Source organism: Adelges cooleyi, unplaced genomic scaffold, assembly GCF_023614345.1.
Source record: "Adelges cooleyi isolate 19-005CV unplaced genomic scaffold, UGA_ACOO_1.1 ACOO_flye_CR_arks_rails_tigmint_CR_PRNA_1, whole genome shotgun sequence".
NCBI lineage: Eukaryota > Metazoa > Arthropoda > Insecta > Hemiptera > Adelgidae > Adelges > Adelges cooleyi.
In genome coordinates this window covers 5675463-5703411 of record NW_026095751.1, presented here as the reverse complement: position 1 = coordinate 5703411, position 27949 = coordinate 5675463, and the positions used below count along the sequence as shown (strand labels likewise).

Genomic DNA, 27949 nt, shown 5'->3' with positions numbered 1-27949 from the left:
CATATAATTAATAATAATAATATTATCAAGTTACATTAATAAATAAAATATTACCTAATAAACATAATACATAATAATAATAAAATTATAACCCGCTGGTGCGGGGAAAAATAAGAATAAGTCAATAAACACAACTCTAAACATCTATACAACAACAAGTCATTTAAATATGCCAGAAATTAATCTACTTCTGTATAACAAAAAAAAAAAAATGATATTTAATATTACAATATACTGATAAGGTATAAATAGTTTTGGTATAAATAGTGAAAAGTTTCTAATGGACAACTTATCTACTAATATTATTTTAATTGCGAACGTGAGTTTGAGGGATTGAAATGAATGTACTGGATCCGATTGAGTATTGGTAACAAAATAATCGTGGACGGCAAAATAATTGAATGTCTTATAGATTATAGATCTTATAATAATTACTAATGGAAAATAAATAATGAATAATATAAAAAAAAATAAATAAATAATGAACTACGTTAATAATTTATGAAAAACTTAAACGCATGGCTGGACGAGTGCAAGCTTATACTTATAATATTTGTTTAGATCGTACCAACGGCCAACATGTTTGACATTTGGAAACCATTATGTAATTACAAGTCAATCCAGTGCTTTGGTTGGCCGTTCGTGCGTTAATAAATAATATATTATCTACAAAAAACAATTAAATCCCTAATGTTTATACTATTATTATGTTGCTTACAGAACATACGTAAACATTAAACATATAGAAGTGCGATACACTACAGTAGTTTAGTTGTACAATTTAAACATAAAATATAATGTATAAAAACGAATATAAAATAAATATAATAATATAACCTACTTAAAGTAAGTACATAACACAATTATAGGAGGATGAAGTTTGGCGGAAAACACAAAATGGCACGAAAGGGAGTAGAGTTCAATAATTTGTCATCCAACTAATTTCTTTTCGATTACTTTAATAAAACAAATTGGAATACATACACACAACCGCAAGTTCAGTTTAGTTTTAGGGTAATAATAGTAATAAGTAGTAGTAGTAGTAGTAGTAGTAGTAATAATAATAATAATAATGTTGATATATGTATATATATATATATATGCAAAATCCTTTTAGTACAAATATAGTTAAACCTATTGAGAAAAAGATGTTTTTGTTTTTTTTGTTAATTTTAGAACACATACACAACATACAATCTAAACTATCATTCTAATAAATGTTATTTAAACAAAAAAGCTTTGTATCTAAAAATTGCACTATAATTAATAAGGGTTCCAATAGTTGTGAATTTTGGACGAATTTTGAAAATTCCGTTCGCTTTTCACTCTTTGGAAAAATAATATAACTATTCAGTAGTTGTTCTGTAACAAAAAAACGTATACACCTAGTATTAATACAAATTTTTATAATACATAAATAATAAGAGAACAAATTAAATTTTTCGTTTAAAAAAAAAAAAGGTCTCACTGGAAAAATAGTTATGCTTCGTTTAGTGATAAATTTGTAGAGTGATTATTGAAGACTAATAATAATTTATTTCTAAAATAGGTTTTAACGAAAAAAACGCCTATACTGATCTACCCTATTGCAACTGTACATTAACGGATTAAGGAGTGTTATTGTTAACACATTTCAGAACCTTTGATTACGTTATACACGATCAAACATTTGAACTATGCATTAATAATAATATGTAGATATAATTTTAATAATTTTTATTTTACTGATAAGTGTAAGAAATAATATCCATATTTTACCATTGGGATGACAGTCTTCAAAACTCTAACGACTGATCTGCACTGCCTTCGACCTCCGAATCGCCTTCCTCATCGTCCACATCCGTATCACTGTCTAATACACCGTTGTCTATAGATTTGTCTTTTTGGTTGTCTTCTTTTCCGTACCACAAGGCTGCTGTAAATTGAAAATAATAGTTATCTATATAATATTTTATCGGTTGACTTTTACATAATTAATAAGTCTGAATTAATGCAACTTACAGCAATTGGGTTTTCCTCGGACACGAGAGTTAGGTACTTCTACGCCGTGTTTGTCCACACACCAGCACATGCCCACAGAGGAGTGACACTGAGTGTGCTCGTAATAACCTTCAGCATCGCACACGGGCACGTATACACCTAAAAACCAAAGAAATTGTTAATTTAGAATTCAGATTTTTATTGCTATATTTTCTAAATAATCTTCCGTTTTTCCCTATTTGATTTATTTTTCAATGTTTAAGAGGGTGTCAATCCACCTTTTTTTTAAGGAGTATCGGCAACTTTTCGATATAACTTTACATAAAAATTACATTTGTACATTAATATAATAATAAAAGAAGCAAATAAGTATCTATAATATATTCATATCTTAGTACTTTTTTTCAACTTTTATATCGTTACATACATACTACAATTATCATTAACACTGTTTTTCTGTAGTTAACACAAAAAAAAAACACTATACTTGACTATATTTTAGTGAGAAGTGTAATGAGGACTGTCGAGAGAAAACTAATTAAAAGGTAACAGAAGCAGTAATAAGCAAGATTCCAATTAATATTTAAAGTTTTCCAAGTAGCAAAGACATCTTTTTAAACATCAGAAAAACGTTTTGTTATGTTATTGTAAATTCATTAACGTTTTGATGAAAGCTTTTTGCTTGCAAAAGGTATATTTTTTAAACGTTTTTGTTACTTGTTAATCAAGAAAATAATTTGTTAAAATTTAAATGTTTTAAAATAAAATGGTATAGAAACAGTTTGAAAAATATTGAGAATAATCCTAAACAGCAAGTATTAAATGAATGTTTTAAAAATATCGTGAAAACATTCTTCTTTTTAGAGTTTGGTGTTTTTCTTTTAATAAGTTACCTAAAGCATTTGGAGAAATCCTTCGTTTGATAGCTGTGCATGGCCGATCAGTTTTATCGAAACAGCGACACCATTCATACGGGCTCACAAAAATGTCTCTGTAAAAATAATATTTTAAATTTAAGCATGTTATTATTAATCAATACAAAATCATAACAATAATAATACAACTTAATTTGTAATGATTTTTCTAAAATAAGTTATAATATTGCTATTTCATTGGAGATTGAATTTACATATAACGTACCCATCGGTGTCGCATGTGTCTAGGAACGGTTTAATGCACATTTCGTTCTTGTCGTGTTCCAAATCGTAGAGCTCTTGCAATGAAAGCTTACCGTCCGAGTCCAAATCCAGGTGCTGGTACATCCAGCGAACTTCCCACTTGCATCCGTTAATGAACTTAACGGCTAGAACATTTATATAAATACCAGAATTAAATACATTTTCCTTCGAGTAAGATACCTAATAAATTCTACTACTCACCTTTTCCCTTATTCTTTGTACGCCTACGCTTGGCGTCGGCCATAATCACGGAAAACCAATCCAACAAACGGTCGCCCATCGATTGTAAAGCAGATGGCGGACAATCTTTGTTCCAAGACGGATGAGATATTTCATTAGTCGAGATCACTTCGTTGTCCATTGTCTCGTGGCGTTTGTCTTTCTTGGCCCGTAACTCAGAATTCTAAAAAACAAATTTAAAAGCCACGTTAAATAATTATAATCAGCATAGTGATGGCAGGAGGGCAAAGCAATGTGGCGTCGGGCACTTTACAGGTCTCATAAAATCGTCGCTTTCAATAAAACTCTTTGACGCGAATCTGCGGATAGTAAAAACTATTAAATCGCCTAACGCTAGGCGTTTACCACCTGGCAAAAAATTAAACATCAATAAAAATTGCGACAATCAAATGTTAACACGTATTACATTTGAATAAGAAATATGTGTTTGTAATCGTGTTTTTAGTGTTTCCGTAATAAAAATAAAGTTAAACTATAGACTTTTGAATGTTTGCACGTATTATAGGCAAAAATGTGTACCCCTTAAATACGGTCATACCTTCTTGTTGGCTATTTGGTTGTCGTTTTTGATGTACTTTATGTATTTATAATGTTTGTTTTCGTATTTGAAGTCTTCGGGAGCGAAAATGTACTTTTCTGCGTATTTCGACACCGGAGACGCAGTACTGGTTTTCATTTTTTCACTTTCCAAAGTCGCTTTGTACTTGTTCATAAAGCTTGTCATTCTCTCCGCTTGTTTTTGCTTCTTTCGCTCGACGTCTTCTTGATCTACAACAAGTGTCAAAACTAGATGTATTATAAAATATGTACATAGCAGCAGCAGCTAACATAATATCGTGTTGTCCAGTCGTCGGTCGAGATTAAACCACCACTATAAATGTTAGTACCTTTACACGGGCAGAATCCTTTGCAGTTCACTTTGATGTTGGTGGTGTGAAGGCAATTGTGATAGTCCAAGCGACACAATGAGCTGTATGTACGATTATCGGAGCCGCACAGGAATGTCGGTTTCATTACAGGACACGGGTTGCACCTGCTGTAAATTATTTAATTTGGTTACACTCAATAAAACTCTCATTGCGCTTCATTGTTCAGCATGGTATTGTATGGCAGCCGTTTTTTATTTAGAGAGACAATGATACAATAGCTTTAAAGTTTATACGCGTATTCAATATGTACAATTTTTAATTGTACGATACTACTTAAAAATCAACACGAGCCATTTCTTAAATTTCTTTGTTGATTACTGTGGTAGTGTTCCTGAAGAAAGCCGTACAATTCAGTTTAGAAATAATTGTATTTAATAATTATTATAGTTTCTTCGTAAAAACCATACAAAATATTATACTAGTATTAGAAGTATAAAATAAATTACTATGTTCCGTTACTAAAAAAAATATGTATTAGCGTTACGCAGCTAAAATATAATATGAGAATTAAGATTGTTTTAACAGATTTTGTATACTTAAACGATAGTTATACAGGGGCATGCCTAATGACCTTTATGGCTGATAAGGAAAAAAACCCGTTAAGACGGTTTTATAATGTCATATTATGCGGAGAAAAGATAAAGATGCGACACCGTTAAGTGTAAACGATCAATTTGAAGATAATATACATATAGAGTTAAATAATAGAAAATAATATGTGATATAATTTAGATGAAGACGGAAAAGTGACTACTTGGGTAAAAGGATACAATTATAGGACATGTTTTGTTTAAAGAGTTTGCAAACTACGATGGCTAATAAATCTCACGTGTAAAGTAGAAAACGAAATAGACCATAAGGTACATCAACTTGATTTTAACATTGCATAACAAATTACCATATTTTTCACAAATATTAAAATTATTCTTGCGCAATTTCTTAATATTTAAAAACATCTTTATTGAAATGTTACATTATTTGGTAAAAACTGTTTAAAACAAAAGTCTCTCTCTCGCTCTCTCTCGCATGTTTGATGAAACATTTGATTTGTACAAAAAACAACAATAACTAATTTAAAAACATTCTATGGTAATAATTGGACGGAAAAAAACACTCCTTAATAGTTGGGTACCTACTCTAAAATGATTGATAAAGACTAATACTTAAATTCCCATCCATAGAAAAGCGGATAACATTGAATTAAAATTCTTCAAACAATTCGACCATTACTTGTCGTCATAATTCCCATAGGTACGAGAAAGTTAATATTATTTAAATTTACAATCACCGGTGGGATGTGTTATACACGCATATAATATGTTTTACTTTTTACCTCATGCATCCCACTATATCAACATTCATGAATTCAACGTTTTTATTTACCCATCTATTTAACGGGTATCCATTTAAGGTCACTAGGTACGTTATCGGTTTGTGTATTATAATAATTTACAGATTTTTCATAATATATGCTTACATAAAGATATACGTTGCGTTTCGTCAAGATAGAAATAGTGAATTTTTACTTATATTTGACAATTAATAGTCTACACGGAACTCCTTATAAAAACTGACGTGTCAGATCCTCTTTAAATTCTACAAACGTCAGACAATTATAATGAAGTGTTTTTTGTTTGTTTCCTCTTCGAAATATTCAATTAAAACATATAATAATACGTTACCACTGATAAAAATTATTATTGATTATAATAAATAACAATTATCTTAATAGCATAATATATTTATATTATGTTATTATAACGATTTAAGCGGGAAATCAGAAAATCAAATTAAAATGTTATCGAATCCTTTTCAATTATAAAATTACCAATATATTAAAAATGACACAATATAAGATAAATTTTAAATTAGTTTTACTTGTTAATGGATGATAAACTGCTGATTCCACTATCGTAGAAAATGTCATCGTCGACGTCTTCGTCTTCGTAATTATCATCGTCGTCGTCCTCTTCTTCGTCTTCGGCTAAAGCTTCTTCCAAAGCCTTTTTCCTGGCTGCTTTCTCGGCCATGTATTTCTCTCGGCTGATAACTACATCGCCATTCTTGTGGATTTCTTTTTTACTAACGCACACCGCCGTGTAAGTATCCTCTAGCAAACATAGTTCTTTTTTCTTGCAACGCAAAGGCGTGCAAAGGTCACCTAAAAAAAAGTTAATTTTTAACATTATGATTTCAAAAAAGAAAAATCGTTTACCACGTGGAAAATAGAGTATTGGAAAAATATACATATAACCAGTGTATACCATACATCCAACATACACTTAACCAACTAGAATTAGCTACTGGAATATTTTAGATAGCTATTATTACACATTTATACGAAAAATATACAACCATTTTGTAATTTAAAACACTGAGATTTCAGTTTCATGGAGACATTCTTTTTTTATTATGTTATTATATAAAACAATACTTCTTCAGAAGCCACGAAAACCAGCCCACTTTCCGTCTAGTCTTCTTCAGACCAATAATAATTTTTTACTAACTTTTTAAAAAATTCTTGAAAACATTTTACTTAAACCAATCTATTCAATTAAAAATTATTCGTGACAAAAATATTGTCCCAAATGTCACATTTAGATTTAGAACCAAATATTCTTCTTACCACCAAATACATATTCTATAAAATTAACTCATCTCTTGAACAAGTACATTTCTTCACAGCATCCTTTGATCGGGATCGGATCTGGCACGGAGGCCTTATGTACAAAATTCGTTTATTATCTTCTCCTCCATATCTCATTATTATATCGTTTCTCACTCACCATACATTTATGGTTTGCACAAGGTAGCATTCTTGCACTAACAATATATAATATTTATACTGCTGACATTTTCTCAAACCAATAACACAAGCTCAACTACTTTTGCAGACGACAAAGATGTAGCCGCCTTTAACTTAAACAAAGGCCATAGCTAAAACAAACATCCAAGATCATTGAGTAAAACTATAATACTGATTTAGGCTATGGAGGATAAAAATCAATGAAAACGAGTCAACATAAACGATAATCTGAATTAGTGATAAATGATAATGGACAACTTCTTTCACATACCATTTGAGTAGAAGAGACTAAGAATGTGTTATTCTAAAAACTTCCGACAAGAAAAGGGTTTTTTTTTTTAAATAATTAGCATTTATGTAATATATATCTCAATTGTGTATGGTAGCTCGATTACACGGAATGCAATGATCTCGAGGTTAAAATCTATTTTTTGGAAAGAAATGTTATTTTATATAGGCGCGGTCGGTAACTCAATTTCGAACTTTAACCAAAACAATTGTAAGATAATAAGTTAAATTTCAACTGAACAAAAACAATGCGTATGTCTTAGTTAAGCACTTCAACAGTAGTTTTGGGATGTACCTACCTGTATTGTATTTAATAGTATGCGGTTAATAAATATTAAAAAACCCTATTTATGCGATGGTAACGTTATATTGCCTACTTTTGTCCCTAGATATTTGCCCAATTAAAATTTGCTGGGTCTTTGCCAAATCAATACAAACGCTTATATGTTTCAATGCGTTTGAAGCAGTAAATAAACTCTTGGTTAACTGTAAATTAGTGCGTCACACTAAATCGAACGGGCTCCAGGATATTATCTCTTTACCGCAATATTCACTGTACCCAGTAGGTACTTAAACAAAAACTAATTTCTATTCCTATATATATAGAACTTAGAACCCCAATAAACTTTACACCTAAATAGTATACTTGATAAACAGGAGTAAAAACAATTCGAAACGGATAATATTCGTTGGTTCCATCGCGGAAGCAACCCTCAGAAAAAAGCTGCAAATGTGGTTATCTCTCTGTATTAGTCCACACTATTAAACTTTACAGTTCACATGCCTCTGTTGATGGCACTATTTCTAGTATTTTCCTTTTATTTGAAAGTTTTTCTTTCATTTGAGGCGAATAATAATTGACTGAATCCGACCATTTTTCGCCAAGTTCTATACCTTATGCTATAGGCTAAAGTATGTTAAATTTGTGAAAGTTAAAAAACAGGCAATTTTTTACGGTTTTCCCGGGCGAAGGAATTTACTTTTCAACTTTTGACCTACCAAACTACCAATCGCATACGATTTTGCATGTACAGACGTGCTATCCCAATTCCCAGTAAATTGGTCCAGAGGTAAAAAAGCTTACTGTGTTTAGCGTCGCAAAAAAAAACCACATCATTATAAAAACAGTTTTCAATAAAGTACCTACAGAGTACAGACAAAAGGGGCGGATAGTTTTCCAAGAAAAAAAATCTATTAATTTAATGAGTATGCAAGTTATTTAATATAACTAATGATTAATATATTTAAGTTGCATTATTTTAATTATGAACTAATTTAAGATACATGCTAATTTACTTGTGTAAAATATTAGTGTAAGCAAATTAATTAGTGCAAATTAAATTTGCATTTTAAAACCAAAATGCTATAATCATGAAAAAAAGTTTTTTTTTAAGCTTTTAACAAGTAGTAATGTTTTTGATTTTCTTACACCTGTTAATCATTATATGTATGGTTTTATTATTTTATCATAATATACACAACTACAGGCTCTATCGGTAAGACCAATTATACCAATAAATTAATACGGTCGACTGTTTACCTAATGTACATTTAATCCCTGGTGTCGTTTAAGTTGTTAAACAACGGGGGTCGAATATTTACATTTCCTAATTGGAAACTAAGGAGCGGATGTTGATACACAATCATTCAACCATAATATGGCATATGTATATATTGTATCTCGGACAAAGTAATCAAACACATTTTATTTGGTCGATACTAGACAGCCAAAGTACAAGCCGTGTTTTGGGAACATATAATAATATACTCTTTGTTTAATATTTAACCTGTCAAAATTGGAAGACATATTAGAACCGCACCCATTTTTTTATATAAATAAAATAAAAACGACTTCGTCCCGATAATATGCCACGCCCTAAGCCGTATACATACAAATTCAATAACTTGAAGACTTTTAAAAAGACTTACAATTAATATTTAAATCCCAAGAAACGCCGTTTCAAATTCATTGGCACGGAAAAGGAAAGTTACATTCACCCTATTATGTATTTATGTACCTGCTGGCCGTGATATAAAAAATAAAATTTATGACACTCTAGAGATCATTTTTGTATACGTATATATATGAACAAAGAATTCTATTTAAATGTAAATTTTAAAACGTATGAATGTATATAGTTAAAAACTACAAAACAGGCATTAGTTTCGAAATGTATAATATTTCATTTTAAACATTTTAAGTTTTTATTTCTTTAAACCCACTTACATATGTTGATAAATTATAAAATCAAAAATGTTTTTTTTATGCCGCTGTTCATAAAAATGTTTAAACAAACCGTTTATCGTTTATCTAGCTTTCATACTTGCTGCTTAACATGCGTTACATCCTGTGAAATGTATTTTCGAGAGTATTTAAACAAAACCATAAAGCCATTTTTATGTAATAAACTTGTCAGTTTATGGTCATAGGTACAGTAGGTTGCTCATTTTATTTTTGATATATTTTAAAGCTTATGCCTATTTTTTTTATGGTGACACTAATATTATAGATATTCAAATTCGAAAGAAATGTAGGAAAATCAAAGCATCGCACGATGTCATCTTAAAAACAATAATAAGTACCTATCATATAAGTCTAAACGATTATTAGTACAATCATAGAATAAATAAACAAGTATTAAAAACGTTAATGTAATAACCATCAACATTATTTTACCTGCATTTCTGGATTTGACTAAATTATAACTATTATGAGATTTTAAAAAATATCCATACACAGGGGTAGTCCATCTATACTACACCCAATCTATATGATACTATTCATTATTAATATAAATGTCCGTTATAAAACTAGTTAAAAATATTTTACAAATTAATTAAAATTTAGTTGCAAATTTGAAATTAACAATTAACAAATGCATAATAAATTTTTAAATATAGTGGCACTGGACAATAAGATAATAAATAACAAATTAACAAAAAACAATTGTCTTTAGTTATGCGTTCATAACCATAACATAATTATCCACTATGTAATATAATTTTACAACTATTATAATGAATTATAATTTTCCCCCAAAATCATAATGACGTCTGTAATAATCCCACTAATTATATTTAGTTTAGTATTTAATGGGCTTATTGGTTTGTAAATTATAAAATCAGAAGTAAAATTAACTTGTACTTACTGTTTGGATCATGAATCCATCTTTTCTTTTCTCCAAATTTTCCAACGTCATTCGGCTTTGAGTTCTCCTGAAACAAAAATCAGACCATATTAAAATAAGCCTTAATAGTTGTTGTATGAGTTTCTGGCTAACGATTCGGGATTAGACATTATTAGACTGTCCGTACTCTAATTAAAAAACGTGGATTTAAACAAAGTGGTAATTACACAACAACGCGAAAGGTAAAACACAAAAAGTAAAGGTTATTCTAGCCACATCTTTATAATTCGGTACTCATTTTATTCATAATTTTTAGATATCATTTATCTAGACTAAAAAATACATTGAAAAGTTATTAAAAAGGCAAACCCGAATGAAAAAATCAATAAGGAGTCAGTAAGATGTATGCCAAATGTTCATACTTGGTACATATGTGTGTACATACGTATCCAACCATGATACATTTGACGGGTATTACTAATGGCTTCTTATTAGATGACGGGAATCTAAAGAAAATCTCCAATACCTTCCCAACTTTCCAACGCTATTAGAGATGATTAGAATTTTTCGAATTTTCGTTCGGTATTATTTTTAAACATATTTTTTGAGATAATGATTCGTTAACATTGAACTTTTTTTTAACTTGAAAGTAGTAATATTTATCTTCTAGTAATTGTAAATCTAGATTTTTTAAGCCGTATCATAATAAAATTTAATAAGTAATTTTTTTTTTTAACGACCCACTTATACGTATTATAATTACATAAAAACGCAACCGGGTAACTTTGAGTACATATATGTAAGTGGATAAAAGCGGCGACATGAGGGGGGGGGGAGAAGGGGCACATCGCACGTTAAACGGCCGAAGGGGCTGTGCAAGCTGTATAGCTAGCGAGAGAGAGAGAAAGGGGTGGACAAAAGTAAAAGCGAAGGATGTTGTTGTTGATTATGAAAATATATATGTGTGAAATCGGTAGCTGTAAAAACGGGAGGAAGGTTCTCCCGCCTCGGGACTTTAGTTCGCTAGCTCGACGGGCGGCGGCGTTACGCTGTGGACGCCCGCCCGTGTGGAAAATACACGCACTACCCCTTCGCCGCAGACGTCGTCCGAGGTATTGATTTTTATACGGCGACGTAGCCGCACGCTTCCTACGCCACCGTCGACACGGCTGTTGGTCTAGGCGTATGCCATTGCTACTGCATGCCTGCGTGCCTGCCAGCCATCGACGGCCGCCGCGACCTCGTCCTCGTCCTTCTCTTCTCCTCTTTAAACTACCCTACTTCCCTTTTACCTCTCCCATTTGGCCACCAAACGTATTTCACACGTATATCGCGACACTTTTCACCGCCCGCGTGACCCCCGGTCGGCCGGTGCGGCGTGTAAAATAATTACGCCGTTTATACTACCCAAAGCATGGTGTTTTTGAGTGGACGCACCGGAAACGGGCGCTCAACAAGAATCAATAGTATAAGAGTATATATTATAATAATAATAACAATAACAGAAATGACATAGGTATGCGTGCGCGTAGTTTCAACCGTCAATAGAAATCTAATAACGTAATACGTCATGACGTTTGCCGTACCTTAATAGATAATTAAGTCAAGGAGACGCGACTGTACGAGTGGCGATACAGTCCAATAACACGCGCACCGCCTACGTGCGGATGTCATATACAGCCGCCACTAAGTGGGCGGACGGTTGGGTCTATTGAACGAGCCAAGCGTACACACGCATACACCTTGGAAGTCCTGGCCAAGTAAGCCTGTATAGATGTCCAATCATTTTTTAATAAAAAATATACGACACCAAAGTAGAATTTTGTAATGAGAAAAGAGGGGCCATCTTAAGTCCGAATAAGCCTCTATCTTATTTTCATTAACAGGACACATTTGAACAGTAACAAAACATTTTTTATTGTTGCATAGTCGAAAATCAGTTTTAAGTAAATAATTGTAGAGTTATTTCCATTTTAAAGTATAGTTACAGCCGGTTCCATTTTAATAAGTAATCTAAAAATATAAACCACGTCAGTAAAGAGATATGATTTTAAAAACAAACAGCACTAAAATATTTACAATATACCTTAAATTAAAACTACCCACTTTCTAATTAATTAACACACAGCATAACGAACACAGGCAATGGGGCGAATTTTAGCCCCTTTAGCTACCCCTGCGTACACCACTGTTTTATACAAAAATACTTATCGACCGGCAGTTCTGCTAAAAGTCGAGTTCTTATTAGGACACCGAGGGTAGGTATACAAGGGACGAGAGGGGCAACATAAATACATATTTTAAGATGCCATTAATTTTAACTCTCAGCAAGGTAAAACATAATAAAAACGACGCTTGTTATGATACAAATTATAAGAATTCAAATAATGTTATTTATGAAAAGAACGCATAACGATAAATCGTATTTTTTTTTTGTCAGATGCTGAAGTGGTAATTATATTTAGTAGGGTTGTTTTTCATTTTGTAATTCAGAAATACAAACGAATACAGCGTCAGTACTCCGCGCTATAGTGTATTAATGTGTCAACTGTAGACCCTTGTATACATCGTATACTTGTCAAACTATATTAAATGCGAGAAAATTATAATTGCTATTCCGTTTCACAAAGATTAGAAATTATGAAACGAAAAAAAAAACTGAATTTAAAAAGAGCAACAATACAAATACTCCATAAAATGTAGATTTATTTTTATTTACATAAACTCCTTATCTATCGAGATAATTAAAAGTATTAATGTAAAAAAAAATCAATAAAATTCCTCTCTAATTTTAACAGTTAAGTTTTTTAAGTTAATAAAATTATCATAACTGCATCTCGTTTTACATATATTAGCAGACCTAGTACAGTGATGAATTATCTATTAGTTGCGACTTACAGGTACAGACTGAGCAAATATAATCATTGAGCACCTGAGAAATGAGTCGTTGTAATTTAAATACAAATCCGGTGTCATAGTTTTATACACAATTGCAATTAATAAATAATAAAAAAATAGTCAAACAAATCTAAGTTCAAATAACTCTACAACTAGTGTAACTGTCTACTCAACGTTGTCTACGGACTAAATGCGTCCGCGTAAATTTTATAGAAAACAGAAGTTCTTAATAGTTAATTTTTTTTTGACAAAAAAACTTGACTATAATACAGCTGAAACAAACAGTAGGTAATTTACTATACTATATATTAAACTATAACTATATGTCATCAAATGTAAGGTTGAAAGTTACGAGTATCGTTTTACTTAAGAACTTTTAAGAATGTATTTTTATAAAATACAATTAAATTTTATAATTAATTCGCAGCTGAAATGTATAGGGTCATATTATTCTCATGACGGTTTTCAAAAATAAATGGAACTATTAAAATACTGAGCATAAGACTGGTATAGAATTTCATTCATTCGGATTGTGTCATTCGAAACCGGGCAATTAAAGTGTTACATTATTAATTCATTACCTATGGAATTAAATAAGTACATGAATTTTCATGCTATGTGCGTGCGATCAAACAAAAAGGAAAAGAGACGTTATTTTATAATTCCAGTGATACACTTTACACGCGGATGTAATTGTATTCATCAAAGGGTTTATTGCGGAATAATTACATTTTTAATAGCACTCAACGCGTTAAAAACTGCGCCGTAATTGATTGTATGCTCTTTTTCCTTTTCTGCTCGTATACCAACGCGATACACACATGATTTAATGCAAAACGAGTAAAACCAAAAATAAAAATAAAAACCGAAGTGCAAGTAGGAAAATAACATCATTTACCATGATATTTCCGAAGACTAGTCGCAAAAATTGTTTCCCCATATCGGTCAATGTGTTATCAAAGTTAATATTTTGTTTGACGACCTAAAATAATAAAAATAACAATAATCAATATAAATCATTCGTGTAATTCGTCGTTGTTGTGTACATTTACATAATAGTATTCTAATCGAAAAAATTAGCCTTTCCGGGAGTCGAGACGAGCATAGCTGTAATACTTAATGGAAAACATCATATATCTTTACCTTATAAATAAGTTATTATGTTGTTGACAAATTCTATACTTAACATTTTTCATTTTAAACAAATGAAAAATAATAAATCTTTACAAATGAATAATTTTGATTGTGTATAAGCTATAAAAAAATTAAAAACGCAACGTCATAGATAGTTCTTCTCTATCCATTGTAAAAATGTTATACAATTATTGTAAATCCCTGTGTTTAATGTTTATTAAACATACATAAACCATAAGGTATAAGGTATAAAACAGATATTTATAGGATTCTGGAACGTCTCCTAGATTTTCTTTGATCACTATAGCTAGATTTCGTCAAATCCGTCAAGCGTCGCGCTCGAGTAAAAAAAAAATGCTATCTATTTTTTATTTAGTTCAAATTGATTACAAATTTGGCTGGCCATTTTCTCATTCGAAACTGCGCTAACTGTATTTGCTTACCTCTCCGAAGGCCGTGTTTAGCCAGGAAAGCAAATTCGCCGTCTGTAATCTCAAGAGATGTAATTCAGCACGAACTACCCGCACAAGTGTATATATGCCGTGCGACCCATGTAATCGATAGAACGCGTATCGCAAATTCCTGGCCGTATGCGAATATCTCGGTCAAACCGGCGCAAGGAATAATAAACATATTACATTATAAATAAAATATAATGTACTTTTCAGCTTTCAAAATTAAAATTTTTTTTTAAAAAAATACGAATTTAAAAACGTGTTTGTCTTGACACCAGCGTTAAAATAAAATATCAATTATTAAAGTATCATAGTAAAGCGAACACTTTGTAAGAGTTTTCAAACATCAGAAGTTAATCGTGTCATATAATACGTTCATAAGTGTTAACTATTTACAATCCGTTTGATGTCAAGTAGGTATACGAGCACATCCTCTTAAATGAAGGACAAACGCGTTTGTTGAAGTTAGCGCAAAACAAAAGGACGTCAAGTTAAGGAATGTCTTTGCCAATATAACGGTTGGTTTAACCTAGTTTTGAAATTAAATGTAAACAATTAAAATAATATTGACATTAAATGTTTAACATTTCAAACATTAATTCTTCAGTTAGTTTGGTAAGTCGAAATAGAACTCTGAACTGATAAAAAAATGGTTATTTTATTCATATTAAATCAAAATGAGTAATTTTTTTTTAAATGCAGTGTTGACAGTATAATATAATTTGTTAAAACGGATAATTGACATTAGTTATGATTTAACATATTTTATTTGCCATGGAATTTAATGACATAGTATCATGGCTCTGTATTGTTGAATATAAATAACTAAAGCAGTTTTGATTAAATTACACGAATTAAATAAAACAAGATACAAGTATTTTGTAAAAAAAAATCCTTTCTTTATCATTTTAGTAGTGTCATTTAATCATACGCCCATTAGGAATAATGACCGCATAATTGGGCAATTGAGAACAAATGACGGGTAACATAAAATTATACAGTATTATTCAATTTTCTTCAAACCATTAATGTTTTATACTTTTTATAGCGTCAGTTTTCTGAATATTTGATCCTTTCGGTAAGTGCTGGTAGTTAACAAAATCTCTCTTGTAGAGAAATAACTCCCATCTCTAAATAGCTAAGTATATTAAAAAACAACCATGTAATACATTTTCTGATCATTTTTCAGAAACGGAACACTTACAACAGTTTGATCGTAGTATATAACAAAGTTTCTGAACACGATTTAAGGTAGGACCTTTACAATAGTAAAATATAATGGCGTACGATCGACAGACAATATTTTGCAAATACTAAGAAACAATATAAATTACTTTGTGCAAAAAATCGTGATTAGGCCAATAACGTTGTACATGTTAAGGAAGTCACTCTCGCTCACGTCATAGCATTGTACACGTGAAATTATTTATAAAAAAGTTCGACGTTACATTATTAAAATACATGTACATTGTTTGGATATAAAATAGAACAGGGAAAAATATAAACGTATTATTCTTCAGGCAACTCAAAGACATTACCGTGAGGTCGTTTCGTACGTTTTACTTAAGCTTCACCGCTTTCAAAGACATACTTTTCCATATCCTAATAAAACACTATAACGTTGTATATAGTTATGGCTAAAAGACGAACATTTCAAAAACTATACTTTAATTCAATAGTCCCATAGTGCTAAGAGACTACATCATTATTATACCAACTGCTAATATAAAATATTTATGAATTAATTTCTTCACTGTTTGCGATCAGCTAGTATTCATTTTTCCACGTTTGTATTGAAGAATCTCACGGAGGGGTGACTGCTTTCCTTCAATGACATTTCTGTTATCGATAACGACCAATCACAAGTGATGTGTTACATGATTAATTGAGTTGAAAAAGCACACAAATACGTACTACGCAGTACGCATTTATTAACAGTATAAGTGGCGCAATGAAAATCTATGGTACTGGCATTTAGTCAGATATAAAGATTAATGATTTCTATACGATATAGAATAACAATATCTAAATAAATAATTACGAATAATGATATTCTATTTTATATAGGTACCTACACGTCTTAGTTCTTACACACTAAGGTCATGATGTATAAGTGAAGTAAAATTAGGAGCACGGTAACGTTGTAAAGACATTTAGTATATTCACAAATATACGCAAGCTAAAAAGATGAAAGGTTGTATCTGAAGTGTTGTCGATCTAATCGGCAAATGGATTGCAGCAGCAATGTTTAAAAGACACAGACGTGTAACATTTATATGTGTGGAGCATTAGGTTAGGTTATATTTTGGTAATTTTATTACACTTCTATTGTAAAAATATCTCACATAATACAGAACATAAATGTGCAATGCACCGTGCCCACGGCACAACGTGTCAAACATCCCGAAGAATGAGTAACAACGACGGACATTAGGACTCCAGTCACGTCCACGTCGAGGGCAGACGACAGCCGACGTCTGTGTATCAGACGTTCAATTTTTTTCCTGTTTTCATGCATATAGATTAAACGTGTGACCGGGAAAAGAATGACGAAAATCGTTCACCTTTCAGAATTATCATCCATCATCCATCTATTAATACGAAGTTTTTTATATTTTTCCCCATCAAGTATTTTATTAAAAATCACTATTGTTGTGTACTAACCTATTATTATAAAGTTTAACGTTAGCGCAAATTGCAATTTTTAAACCTAGATTACAAAAATAAGTTTTATAATTTATTAGATAATAATAAAGAAAACCGGTAAGTTTAATGTTATTCAAGTAAAAAATTAAACTTTTTAAAAATATTGTTTTTAAATATTTATAAGAGTAGATAATATATTATTTGCTACATTAATACCATTAGTAAATAAACAAGTAGAAATTACAATAAGATTATTATTTTTGATTCGTAAAAATAACTTGTCTAAAAAACACATGTCCTAAAAAATATAAGTACTACGCTATGATAAAATTGACTAAATATAATTTAGTGTTTTCCGTTCGGATTTTAACATAAGGACAAGTCACTTATCCCCGGTTTTCAAGGTAGTCTACAGAAACATTAATAACTTTTTAATGTATATATAATATTGTTTATTTTAAACAAGTGTTAACGTACGTAATCATAATTAAATTAAAAATACAACCTATTTGAAAAAAAAAATAATCGGCATTCCTTTCTCTTGGAATCGCAACAGGACAATGAAATAAGGAAAATATACACACATTATACAATACGTAAAAAATAAAATAATTTAAAAAAATCAAAAAATGAAATTAAAAAACAATAATGCTATTTAATTATTGTAGTGCCCAAGCTAAGAGATCAAAGCGTGTACAAATAAATGTTCACCTAAATGCGCTTGTGGAAAGTCATTTGTTGTAGATATCGACCAACGACAAAATCTATAATGCCAACTAATACAAGCCATTGCAACGGATATAGATGCTTAGCGTCGCTGTTTCCGGAGAGCATCGTTATTGTTATCTGTATCTATAAATGTTCAGATGGTCGCCGTCAAGGGGCAAATGATCCGGACGGACGCCGCCGCAGAGGACGACCGACAGGCGGCAGCCGAGATGAGACAACGGCTCGGACAGGCGTCACCCGTCTTACAAACAGTAAACACTATACGGCGATGCTAGACGTGCATATTATACATTAATATATATATATATAATATAATAGACATATAGTGTGTACACTTATGTATGACTTGACGTGTATAACGCACTAAATCATGTTCCTACCATCGACCCCGATCGGGGACCAAAAGTCGATAAAGCGGGTAAAAGAAAGTAAATAGCTGGAGCAACAAACGCATGTCGCAGACCGACGATGCACGGTTTACTTACAGTCGGCCAATACTCGTTGTAGATGACATTACTTACAACATGATATATATCTTCTATCTATCCATATAACGTAATAAATCGCGAAAAACGCATACATAATATTAAACGAAACTAGTATCCATAGTATACTATACATATTTATCATGATTCTGACTCTAATAGTGTACTGTATTATATCTGATTGTTTAGAATTCATATTGTTTTGTTATTGTTGTTGTTACAATATGATTATTATGACACGCGGTTCGCTGTGCAGCAACCGACGACTGCGACGTTTCTGCTGCCGCCACTGCCCACTGCAGCAGTTCAGAAATTACCATCGACGAGACCCCGTCGCCGTACACAGCAGACGACGTCGGGCGGTAAGTGGCGCCACTGCTGCGGGGTTACAATAATATCATGATCGTCTCTAGCCGCCGTTGCCGTTGACTCCACACCTCCACGTCTGACTCCGCACATCGAGAAGCACTAAGACGGTTTTTTTAGTATTTTTATTGAGCTTCGTCTAAAAAAAATAACCTACCACCGCCCTTCCCGTCACATAATATAAATATACAATTTCGACTACCCTTCAAGATATAATATAAGTTGGGTTTCGATCCCTTTTTTTTTACTTTTAGTATTATTATAACTTAACAAAACAAATTTACTGATATTGGGGACTTTTTCTCCAGTTTTACGTTAGTGGCAATAACCTCGATTTTTTTTCTTTCCCGAACTCTCAACGCAGTGGTTACGTGTATACATTTTTGCATACGAAGAGAAAATGCGACGTGAAATAACTACAAAAATTCATACTACTTTTATTTATTCGCTGGTGTCGTTCGCATTTCATTTGAACCCTAAACCACCACAATCATATTCAAAAACCCTATATTGAGTTCTATACGCTCGTTGAACTTTTTGTAAGCAAAACTATTGAATATAACGTCAACGGAATATAAGTGTTTTTTAATAAACTCTTAAATTTAAAAAAAATTAGTAAAATACGGTAACTACAATCTACATAGTTTATTTGATTTTTTTTTTAATTTGCTTGAAGTACATTAACAGTTCAACAGAAGAACATCATTAATTTTACAAATTAAAAAGGTTATTAGACAAAACGCCTATTTTTTAAAAAATCTATCTGATACCAAGTACCAATCATTATACCTTAGAGTCTCTAGGATTAGGATATATAGGTCAAAACATCAAAATGAACCGAATAATAGCTTGAGTTAGAATAAATCGATCTTGGGAAAACAGGAAAAATCTTGGACTAAAAAGTCGCTAATTTTTATGAGCAACAACTTAGTCATTGTCTTAGCTACAAATATGTACCACGGTTCAAATTCTTCAAAAATCAATCAAAATTCCGGAAATAGCACTAACTCAATTTTTGGAAATGCCGATAAGAGATCACTTTTAGCTTCCCGCATTACAACTATACCTACTGTTAATTATTTTTAGCATTATCTACTCAATAGCTAAGGGCTATATGAAATTCCTGTTTATATATGTAGAGTTCTATACGGTTTCAACTAGAGGGGGTCGTTCATTACTCCAAAAAAATAGTTTTAAATAGTCCTCTATGCATTAATATTCAAACAGACAGTCACAAATAATGCATTATGTCGACGCCAACAAAACCAAAGCAAGCCGCATCTATATAAGTAGAAACGTTTCCAAATATGGTTCAACAATGTTTTATGTTGTACACATTTCGAACACAATCACATACTAGTAGCGGTTCATACTAATCATCGTGGAATTGTAATGTATTTGCTTGACCGAGTTCGCATTGTGCCCAATATGATTATGTAAATAATACATTATTAAGTAAAAATGCATAATGATGCATGAAAAAAAATACAACTTTTATTGTAAATCAGCTGTCAGCATATAAGGATGAGTAGTACGAAAACAAGCCAATTCACATCATATATTTAATGTACATAATTCGTCACGGATTTCCGAAAATTGCTTCTCTCCAGGCTTTTCTGTATAATATAGAAGTTCAACAGTCGGAGTAATGACGTATGTTTTACTTATTAATTATTCAAGACGGTTGAAGTGAAGATGCCGAAAGGTATATTGTTACACAAAATTAATTTCAACTGTATGGAACACAAGTTTTGCGAAATACGAGGACAGAATGAGAAGCGGATCTCATTAGCCGTAAACGGTTAAACGACAATTGCTCGCTGTAGGAGATTTGATTTACCGTGTATTTATATACACTACACGTCATATATTCTAACATCTAACACAATAGTACGTGAGCGGTCCGTAACTGTTGTAGAATTGGAAGAATTATTCGATAAAACAACAACAAATCAGATTAACCTAAAAACATAAATTATTCTACTGAAACTACCACTGTCAATTTGAATAGTTACATTAAAATAAAAAATGGAAATTTACAGATAATGGGCCTTGCGAGTACGGTCTGTGGAGTAACGTAACCGAGAATAATGTTTTAAACTAAATAAATAAATTTCTAAAAAAAAAAAAAAACACTAAACACCATAATGCAAAGAAGCCTATTAAAACTTACACAACAGTAGATGCACAATGTCTAGTACTCTTGTCGAAGTCCCTCAGGGTTTCATAATTGACAGCGAATACAGTCAAAGGTGTGACGTCATATCAGATAGTATCTTAATCGATAAGCTTTTGTTGTATTTTTATGCTAGTACCTACCTAATTTGATTGTGTATTATTAATACACAATATAACTTAATATAACTTTATTATAACTTTTAATCATAATTTTGATTAATTTTTAAAAGTCCATTTGTGACGTAGGTATGCGAATATCGTATGTGACAGCAGATTTTTTCCATATTAAATATTATTATTTATTATCAACTACTTTTATATTTTCCCATTTTTGTGTACTAAAATATCTTAAGGGGTAATGTAGAACGTCATGCCGGGTGCAAGTATGAGATTCATCTTACTCGGGATAAATTTACAAAAAAGAATTTACTTGAATACATATATGAAAAGAATAGGCAACAAACGTGAATTTGACTCCCTTTTACTGATTACACTATAAAATACAACAAAACAAGAATTCATATACCTTTATAATACTCCACAACAACCACCTGCTAAATTCATTGCATGTATATTATTCTATTAAACATCCCGCGGTGTATTGTCGTCGTCTGTAAGGGATACCTGGCACAAACAGGACCCATATAACATACCTATAATATACTTCTATGTTATATTTTTTTTTATAATATAACATATTTTTGTTTATACACCGTCACTCATAATAAATTATAATTTAAATAAGTGGTTTTGCTTCTGTTATACGCCCTTCTTATGCAAGTTAAGTTACTAACGTATAAGTTTTTCAACTCTATATAAGATGACGGTGTGCAGATTTGATTTTATTCAACAAAAGTAATTTCAAACTATATAATATACTCTGTAAACTATGTATGCATGCAGCACTCAAAAGCAATTTTCGTATGAAAAGATCAAAATCTGCGGTATCAACGAACCCTTTTTATTATTATATTTTTTGCAACAATAATGTTTGAACCTAGAATACAATAGATATTACTCACATAGTTGTACACTATATTCAAAAGGTGTTAGAGAAAAAAAAATAGCGGTCCTATACATTATCATAATATCTAACGTCCAAAATGAATATTTAGGAGTATGTAGAAAAAAAAGTTTTTATTTTAATGTTTCCACTATCAATAATGACACTATAATTAATATACTCGTATGCGGCTGTGCAGCCAGGAGTAACACGTTTTAGTCTCTGGCAGATGCATTCTCTCGCGCCACGGATTATAAACACTTAAGTATACTTCGACGTTTTGTTTGTCTATTATATGGTCATACTTATTAATCGTATTAATTTATTTCTATTCTTTAAAATTATTACCCAATATGAAATTATGATTATGCACAGATACAATTTGATTGATTTCCTTATTTAATTGTATTTAATTGTAATATAAAATAAAAAATAACATTGAAATATTATACTATTTATGTCTAATGTAATATTCTGTGCACAGTAATGACACATATAATATGTACGACAATCAAGATACGTCTGAATGAGTCACGTTTATAATTTTTTTCTCAGAAAAAAAAACCATCACTGTTGAATACATTAAACAATTTTGCACTTGGCACCTTCTCAAAAAATATAATAACCTATAGGTAATAATAATAATAATAACAACAACAAAATGTGCCAAAGACCATGAAACCTGTTTAACGATAAATAACTGCACCCGACAGTTTATCCACGGTCAACAGATATCGACTATCTAAATATGAAATAGGAGACTGGAGAGATGTAACCCCCCATATCGAATCCGCAATAATTATTAAATTATTAAGACAAACACTAAATATACCTATTGATAATAAATATGCATAATTTATTATTCAATAAAATATTATTAAAACTTTTGGTTAAAAGTTAATTCAAAAGTATTATTCATTGGTTAAAAGTTAAAATAAATAATGATACCATATTTTCTAAGATAAAATAATTTTGTTTATCTATTGGCCAACTATAAAAGACTAAATTATTATCTTAACTGGAAAATTGTTTAAAATTTGAATCTGCTGATCAACATATTATTACTTATTTATTATAGATACCAGTCTTGTATGTACGCATTGAAAAACTGTATTCTTTCTATTGTTAATAAGTTATTGCCATGGCCAAAAAAAAAATTCTTTAAATGGTTTAAATAAAAACCTTTCTGTTATGCAGTCAAAATATTCCACTTATGGACTTTCCTTTAAAGTAAATACACAAACATAATTATAATAAATAAAATAATTTTTATATATTCCATATAAGAATCTAATATTATATATATTGCATACTATTATGTAAATCTGTACAATCCATTCTATTCATTCACAAATATATATAATAGACAATTATTGTCGTTTCCTGAATACAATATGCATGTAATCATTTGTGACTATATAAGTATATTTTATAACATGTTCAACAAAATATACGTTCTTCCTTTTATACAATATTATATTATATTATACATATTTTTATTACAATGCCCATAAAATAATAAAACCAAGTTTATAAACACCCTCTTGTCTATAGTAATTGATTACGCTCGGAAAACGGGCCTTTATAACAATAGCTGTAAAAAAACTTCCATTAAATAATTGGTCCACTGAACAATAAAAAGTCTTCAATAGCTATGACACCCTAGAGTTTTTTTTTCATATATAACTAATTAATAGCAGCTGTTTGATATTAAAAGGACATTATAGTGACGGACGGGCGGTAGAATGCACTAAATAAATGAAATAAAAAACAATTGCTTTTATTTTGCTCTTTTTTTTCAGGATAGTTGGAATTCCATTAGTGATATAATTAATAATTTGCATATTATATATTATCTCAAGTGTTCATATTATCTTAAAAAAAATACAACATAATACACGTTACAATAATTTAAAACCTAAGCAGCATTCATAAGGAATATAATTATCCGATAGTATGGAATTAAAAGAAAGAAACATTTTAAAAACCACGATTAATGCGAGTTTTACAAAATTGCATAGCATAAAAAATGATAAACATACATTTAAAACCCGGTTTGATGTATTGTAATTTAAATTTAGAATACGAGTACGGTTGTATTTGAAATACATAAGCTACTGCTATAATTAAAACTTAAAGGAAACCAAATACACAATAATGAACAATTTTCAAATAATGTAGTTTATTGCGTACTCAAACCAATAGACATTATATGTAATCAAATGTTAAATGGTTGACGGGAGAGTTCTTCAAATTTTTTTGGTAGGTAAGTACTATTCCTGAAAAATATTTCATACAAATTTGGAACTAATTCGGATATTAAGTAAGTTATAAAGTTTCGTAATGTTAAGTTGATAAATATATAATATTTTGTGCGCTTTTCTCAATTTTAAAGGAAATAGAGTGAACTTATTAAATATTTCGACCAATGTATTTATGTACCTTTCGGGTATGAATTCTGATCAGAATAGATCATAAAATCTGGTAGACTAGCTTCATATAGAGACCAGACAAAAATAGAAATAAAATAAAAACATCATTGTAAAAACAACGCCTTTTCAGTTATAATTTTTTCTCAATTTAGACATTTGACTAATAGACCAAATATGTCTTCTCAAATATTATAATATCTGCAGTAGTAATATTCAAATTAGAATGGCAGAATACATTTTTTTGGCATTGCAAAATATATATAAAAATGTATAATATGTATTCACAATCTATTGTAATCAAGTGTTGCCGATCTTCAGAAATACTTCAACCCGTGTAAATTTTCAGATTAAAAAAAGGGGTTCGAGTGGTTCGGTTCTTTTAGAAATCTATTTCCTTTTAATTGTCCATCACGATGATGATCTACCTGTCAACGTTTACCTGAGTGGCCACAGATGGTTTCCTTCTCTCGAGTTAACGAATATGATCAACCCTTTTCTAGCTCTCTCCGGGTTTCGGACACGGAAAAAAAAGGACTCATTATTATGCGCCGACACGAAAACCCCACCAACAGCTGTCAAAGGACCACGGCAACGACCGGTGTCTTAGTTGTTCTTTTATAGCTTTATTTGAACTAATAAAGAGTGGCCCGGAACGGCGATGACCCGTTCTGCTCTACACATGCATTAACATACACACGTGTTTGTGTGCGGTCTCTCTAGAAAACCTGTTACAAACGAAAAACCAGTCTCAATGTGTCTTTACTCCCCCTCCCCTTCGCTTGTCATCCATAAAAGTAGTATTTCTCCGTCTACGCTGCTATAGTGTACCGACTCACGCTCTCGCATCACATAGACGGCCCATTTTAAATATTACCCCATTACAAGGTCAAAATTAAATGTGATACGATATGAATCATCTTTTTATTATTATCAAAACAATACACACTATTGGCTGTTGATATCAGCAGATATCACCGAATAACACTGACACAGATAACGATATTAAACCAATTGTTACTATTTACCGTGACCTATAGGCTACAACAGCCATATAATTATTATTTTAAACGTTTCCTTTACATAATACATACATATTACATGGAATTAAGGTAAATCGTTAAACATTTACATAGTAAATTTACATCAAATTTAAGTACGTATAATTTACATTAGAGACCCTCGTATCATTTATTATCAAAAGTAGTAAGTAGTCTTAAAAAAAATATCGACAATTCTATTAGCGATGTTGATTTTATTAGCCATTAAATCGCGGAGTTTTATCTTAAAACATTTGTATGCGAACATACTAAAAACCTATTTTTTTTATAATCGTTAAATATGATTTATTTCCAACATCGACCAGAATGTATTGTGTTATGTATTGCACAATAATAAATAATAATAACAATAAAAAAAAATAGTAAAAAATAGTAATAATAATAAACAATTGGTGTCGTTGAAGTTGTAATGAGAAACATTGTACACCAACGATTTACCGTATTTCTCAGGCGTATGTGACGGTATGTCGGTATTTACCTACACAAATTACAGTAAAGCGGAAACTGTACTGTGAATTTAGTAATCACAGCGTATCGAGGGTACTAAGAATCTAGAAACGAGGTCGGGGTGAAAAATTGACTGCATAAATTAATTTTGGTCCGAAAAAAATAATAACGCTTGTAAAAGATTGAAAAGAAAACACTAATAGTGATGCGTTGCGTGTCGCATAACCCAGCGGAGACGGCCGTGGATACTGCGGCAGCGATCACGGACCAACAAAGAAAATGCGACAGGCCACCTGGCTACACCCGGTTAGGTTAATACAACCGTGACCGCCGTGATAATATGGGAAGAGATGAGCCGCTTTTATACGAAAACGTGCAGTCGTTCCGGACTCGTCGCCACAATAGACTTGTCTCCGTTAAAAATTACCCGTACGCAGTACGAGCGAGCGACGTCTATAGTAGCTGGTAGTTGTATTTTTTTAAGAAGATTAAATAAACTCACCTCTTCGAACTCAAAGTCTTCGTCGGTTTTCCATTTTTTTTTGGCGTCCGCTAAAGCCGAAACGCAGGCGACCAGCAGCAGCACGGCCAGCCACCACTTGTTCATTATCTTGAGCGTCCTTTTTCGTCGTTTGTGCAAATTAGGAAAATTTAAATTGTATTAAAAAAAAAAAACAATAATAATAACAACACCGACCACGATCACTAACTGTGTGCAGCTTCAACCCTTTTAGGGCGTTTATATTCAAATCGAGTTTAATTGACTTGAGGAAAAAAATTACAAAAAAAAAAATTATAAAAAACAAAAATGAAACGTCCGAACGGATAGAAAACAATAATAGTTCGTAACGTTTACATGTGTAGGATATTATAATGTTTATTTTGATAATAGTGTGTGCCGAGCTTTCGAAAACGCATACGATACGACGCGGGGCGATCGACTGCAGGAACGGCGAACGCGCGAGGTCGAGGAAATCACAATGCACACGGCGGCGGCGGAGCGTACTACCTGCGGCCGGACCGGGGTAGCAGTGCGTGCGCGTCCGCCGTAACCAAATTACCGTGCAGCAGCAGCTCTTGGCCGCGACCGTCGATGTCGGCTTATCGATTCCACAACCCTTTACGGGCAGAAGTTTTCCACCTCATCACTACTTACTATTTTTTTGTTGATACTCATTTTATCACTTTCCTGGAGTTTCATTTAATGTACAGCCGATGTATCGTTAAACGTTGTGAGATACGCGAAAAAATTAAAAACATTCGAGTAAAAACTAGAAAACTTGACCATAACTTAATCGACAGCGGTATTACTACCGCTGTGCGTTTCTACAATCCTTCCACGACGGACTGTAAGCATAGGCGGCCCACGAAATTAAATAAATATCGTTATTTTATACCAGTATCATAAAACCAGCCCACGAGACACCGGACATGAATAACAAACGGTCTACAACCTAAACTGAGAGTAGCCCACTAGGTATTTGCACACCTGCCTTCCATCCAGGCCAATCGACCCCAGCTGCTGTTGAGTTCGATAGCCTAATGAGAAGAATTGGGCAAAATTTTAAA

At 31.5% G+C, this 27949-nt stretch overlaps 1 protein-coding gene across 2 annotated transcripts; it reads right to left on the bottom strand.

The window, feature by feature from the left end:
* Positions 1 to 6: 6 nt before the first annotated feature.
* LOC126834229 (proteoglycan Cow) lies at positions 7 to 27351 on the bottom strand. 2 transcript variants are annotated; one of them, XM_050566007.1, is made up of 12 exons: positions 26883 to 27351; positions 14346 to 14429; positions 10571 to 10637; positions 6206 to 6488; positions 4286 to 4434; positions 3937 to 4166; positions 3360 to 3561; positions 3121 to 3283; positions 2874 to 2971; positions 2002 to 2139; positions 1759 to 1915; positions 7 to 1362 (listed from the first exon to the last, which is right to left on the bottom strand). In XM_050566007.1, exons 1-11 carry the CDS (start codon positions 26985 to 26987, stop codon positions 1776 to 1778), a joined length of 1659 nt encoding a protein of 552 aa, XP_050421964.1. In that variant the 5' UTR covers positions 26988 to 27351; the 3' UTR covers positions 7 to 1362; positions 1759 to 1775. The 2 variants fall into 2 exon arrangements, with proteins under 2 accessions (XP_050421964.1, XP_050421973.1); XM_050566016.1 differs by lacking the exon at positions 14346 to 14429 and having other exon boundaries at positions 12 to 1362; positions 26883 to 27349.
* Positions 27352 to 27949: the final 598 nt, after the last annotated feature.

What these genes read in the sequence shown, in the direction of transcription:
- LOC126834229 (XM_050566007.1), bottom strand. Translation starts at nt 26,987, where the DNA reads ATGAACAAGTGGTGGCTGGCCGTGCTGCTGCTGGTCGCCTGCGTTTCG. An exon ending in TACAAAGAATAAGGGAAAAG is followed by an intron (nt 3,284 to 3,359) that starts GTGAGTAGTAGA and finishes TAAATGTTCTAG; the next exon opens with CCGTTAAGTTCATTAACGGA. An exon ending in GACACATGCGACACCGATGG is followed by an intron (nt 2,972 to 3,120) that starts GTACGTTATATG and finishes TTATTTTTACAG; the next exon opens with AGACATTTTTGTGAGCCCGT.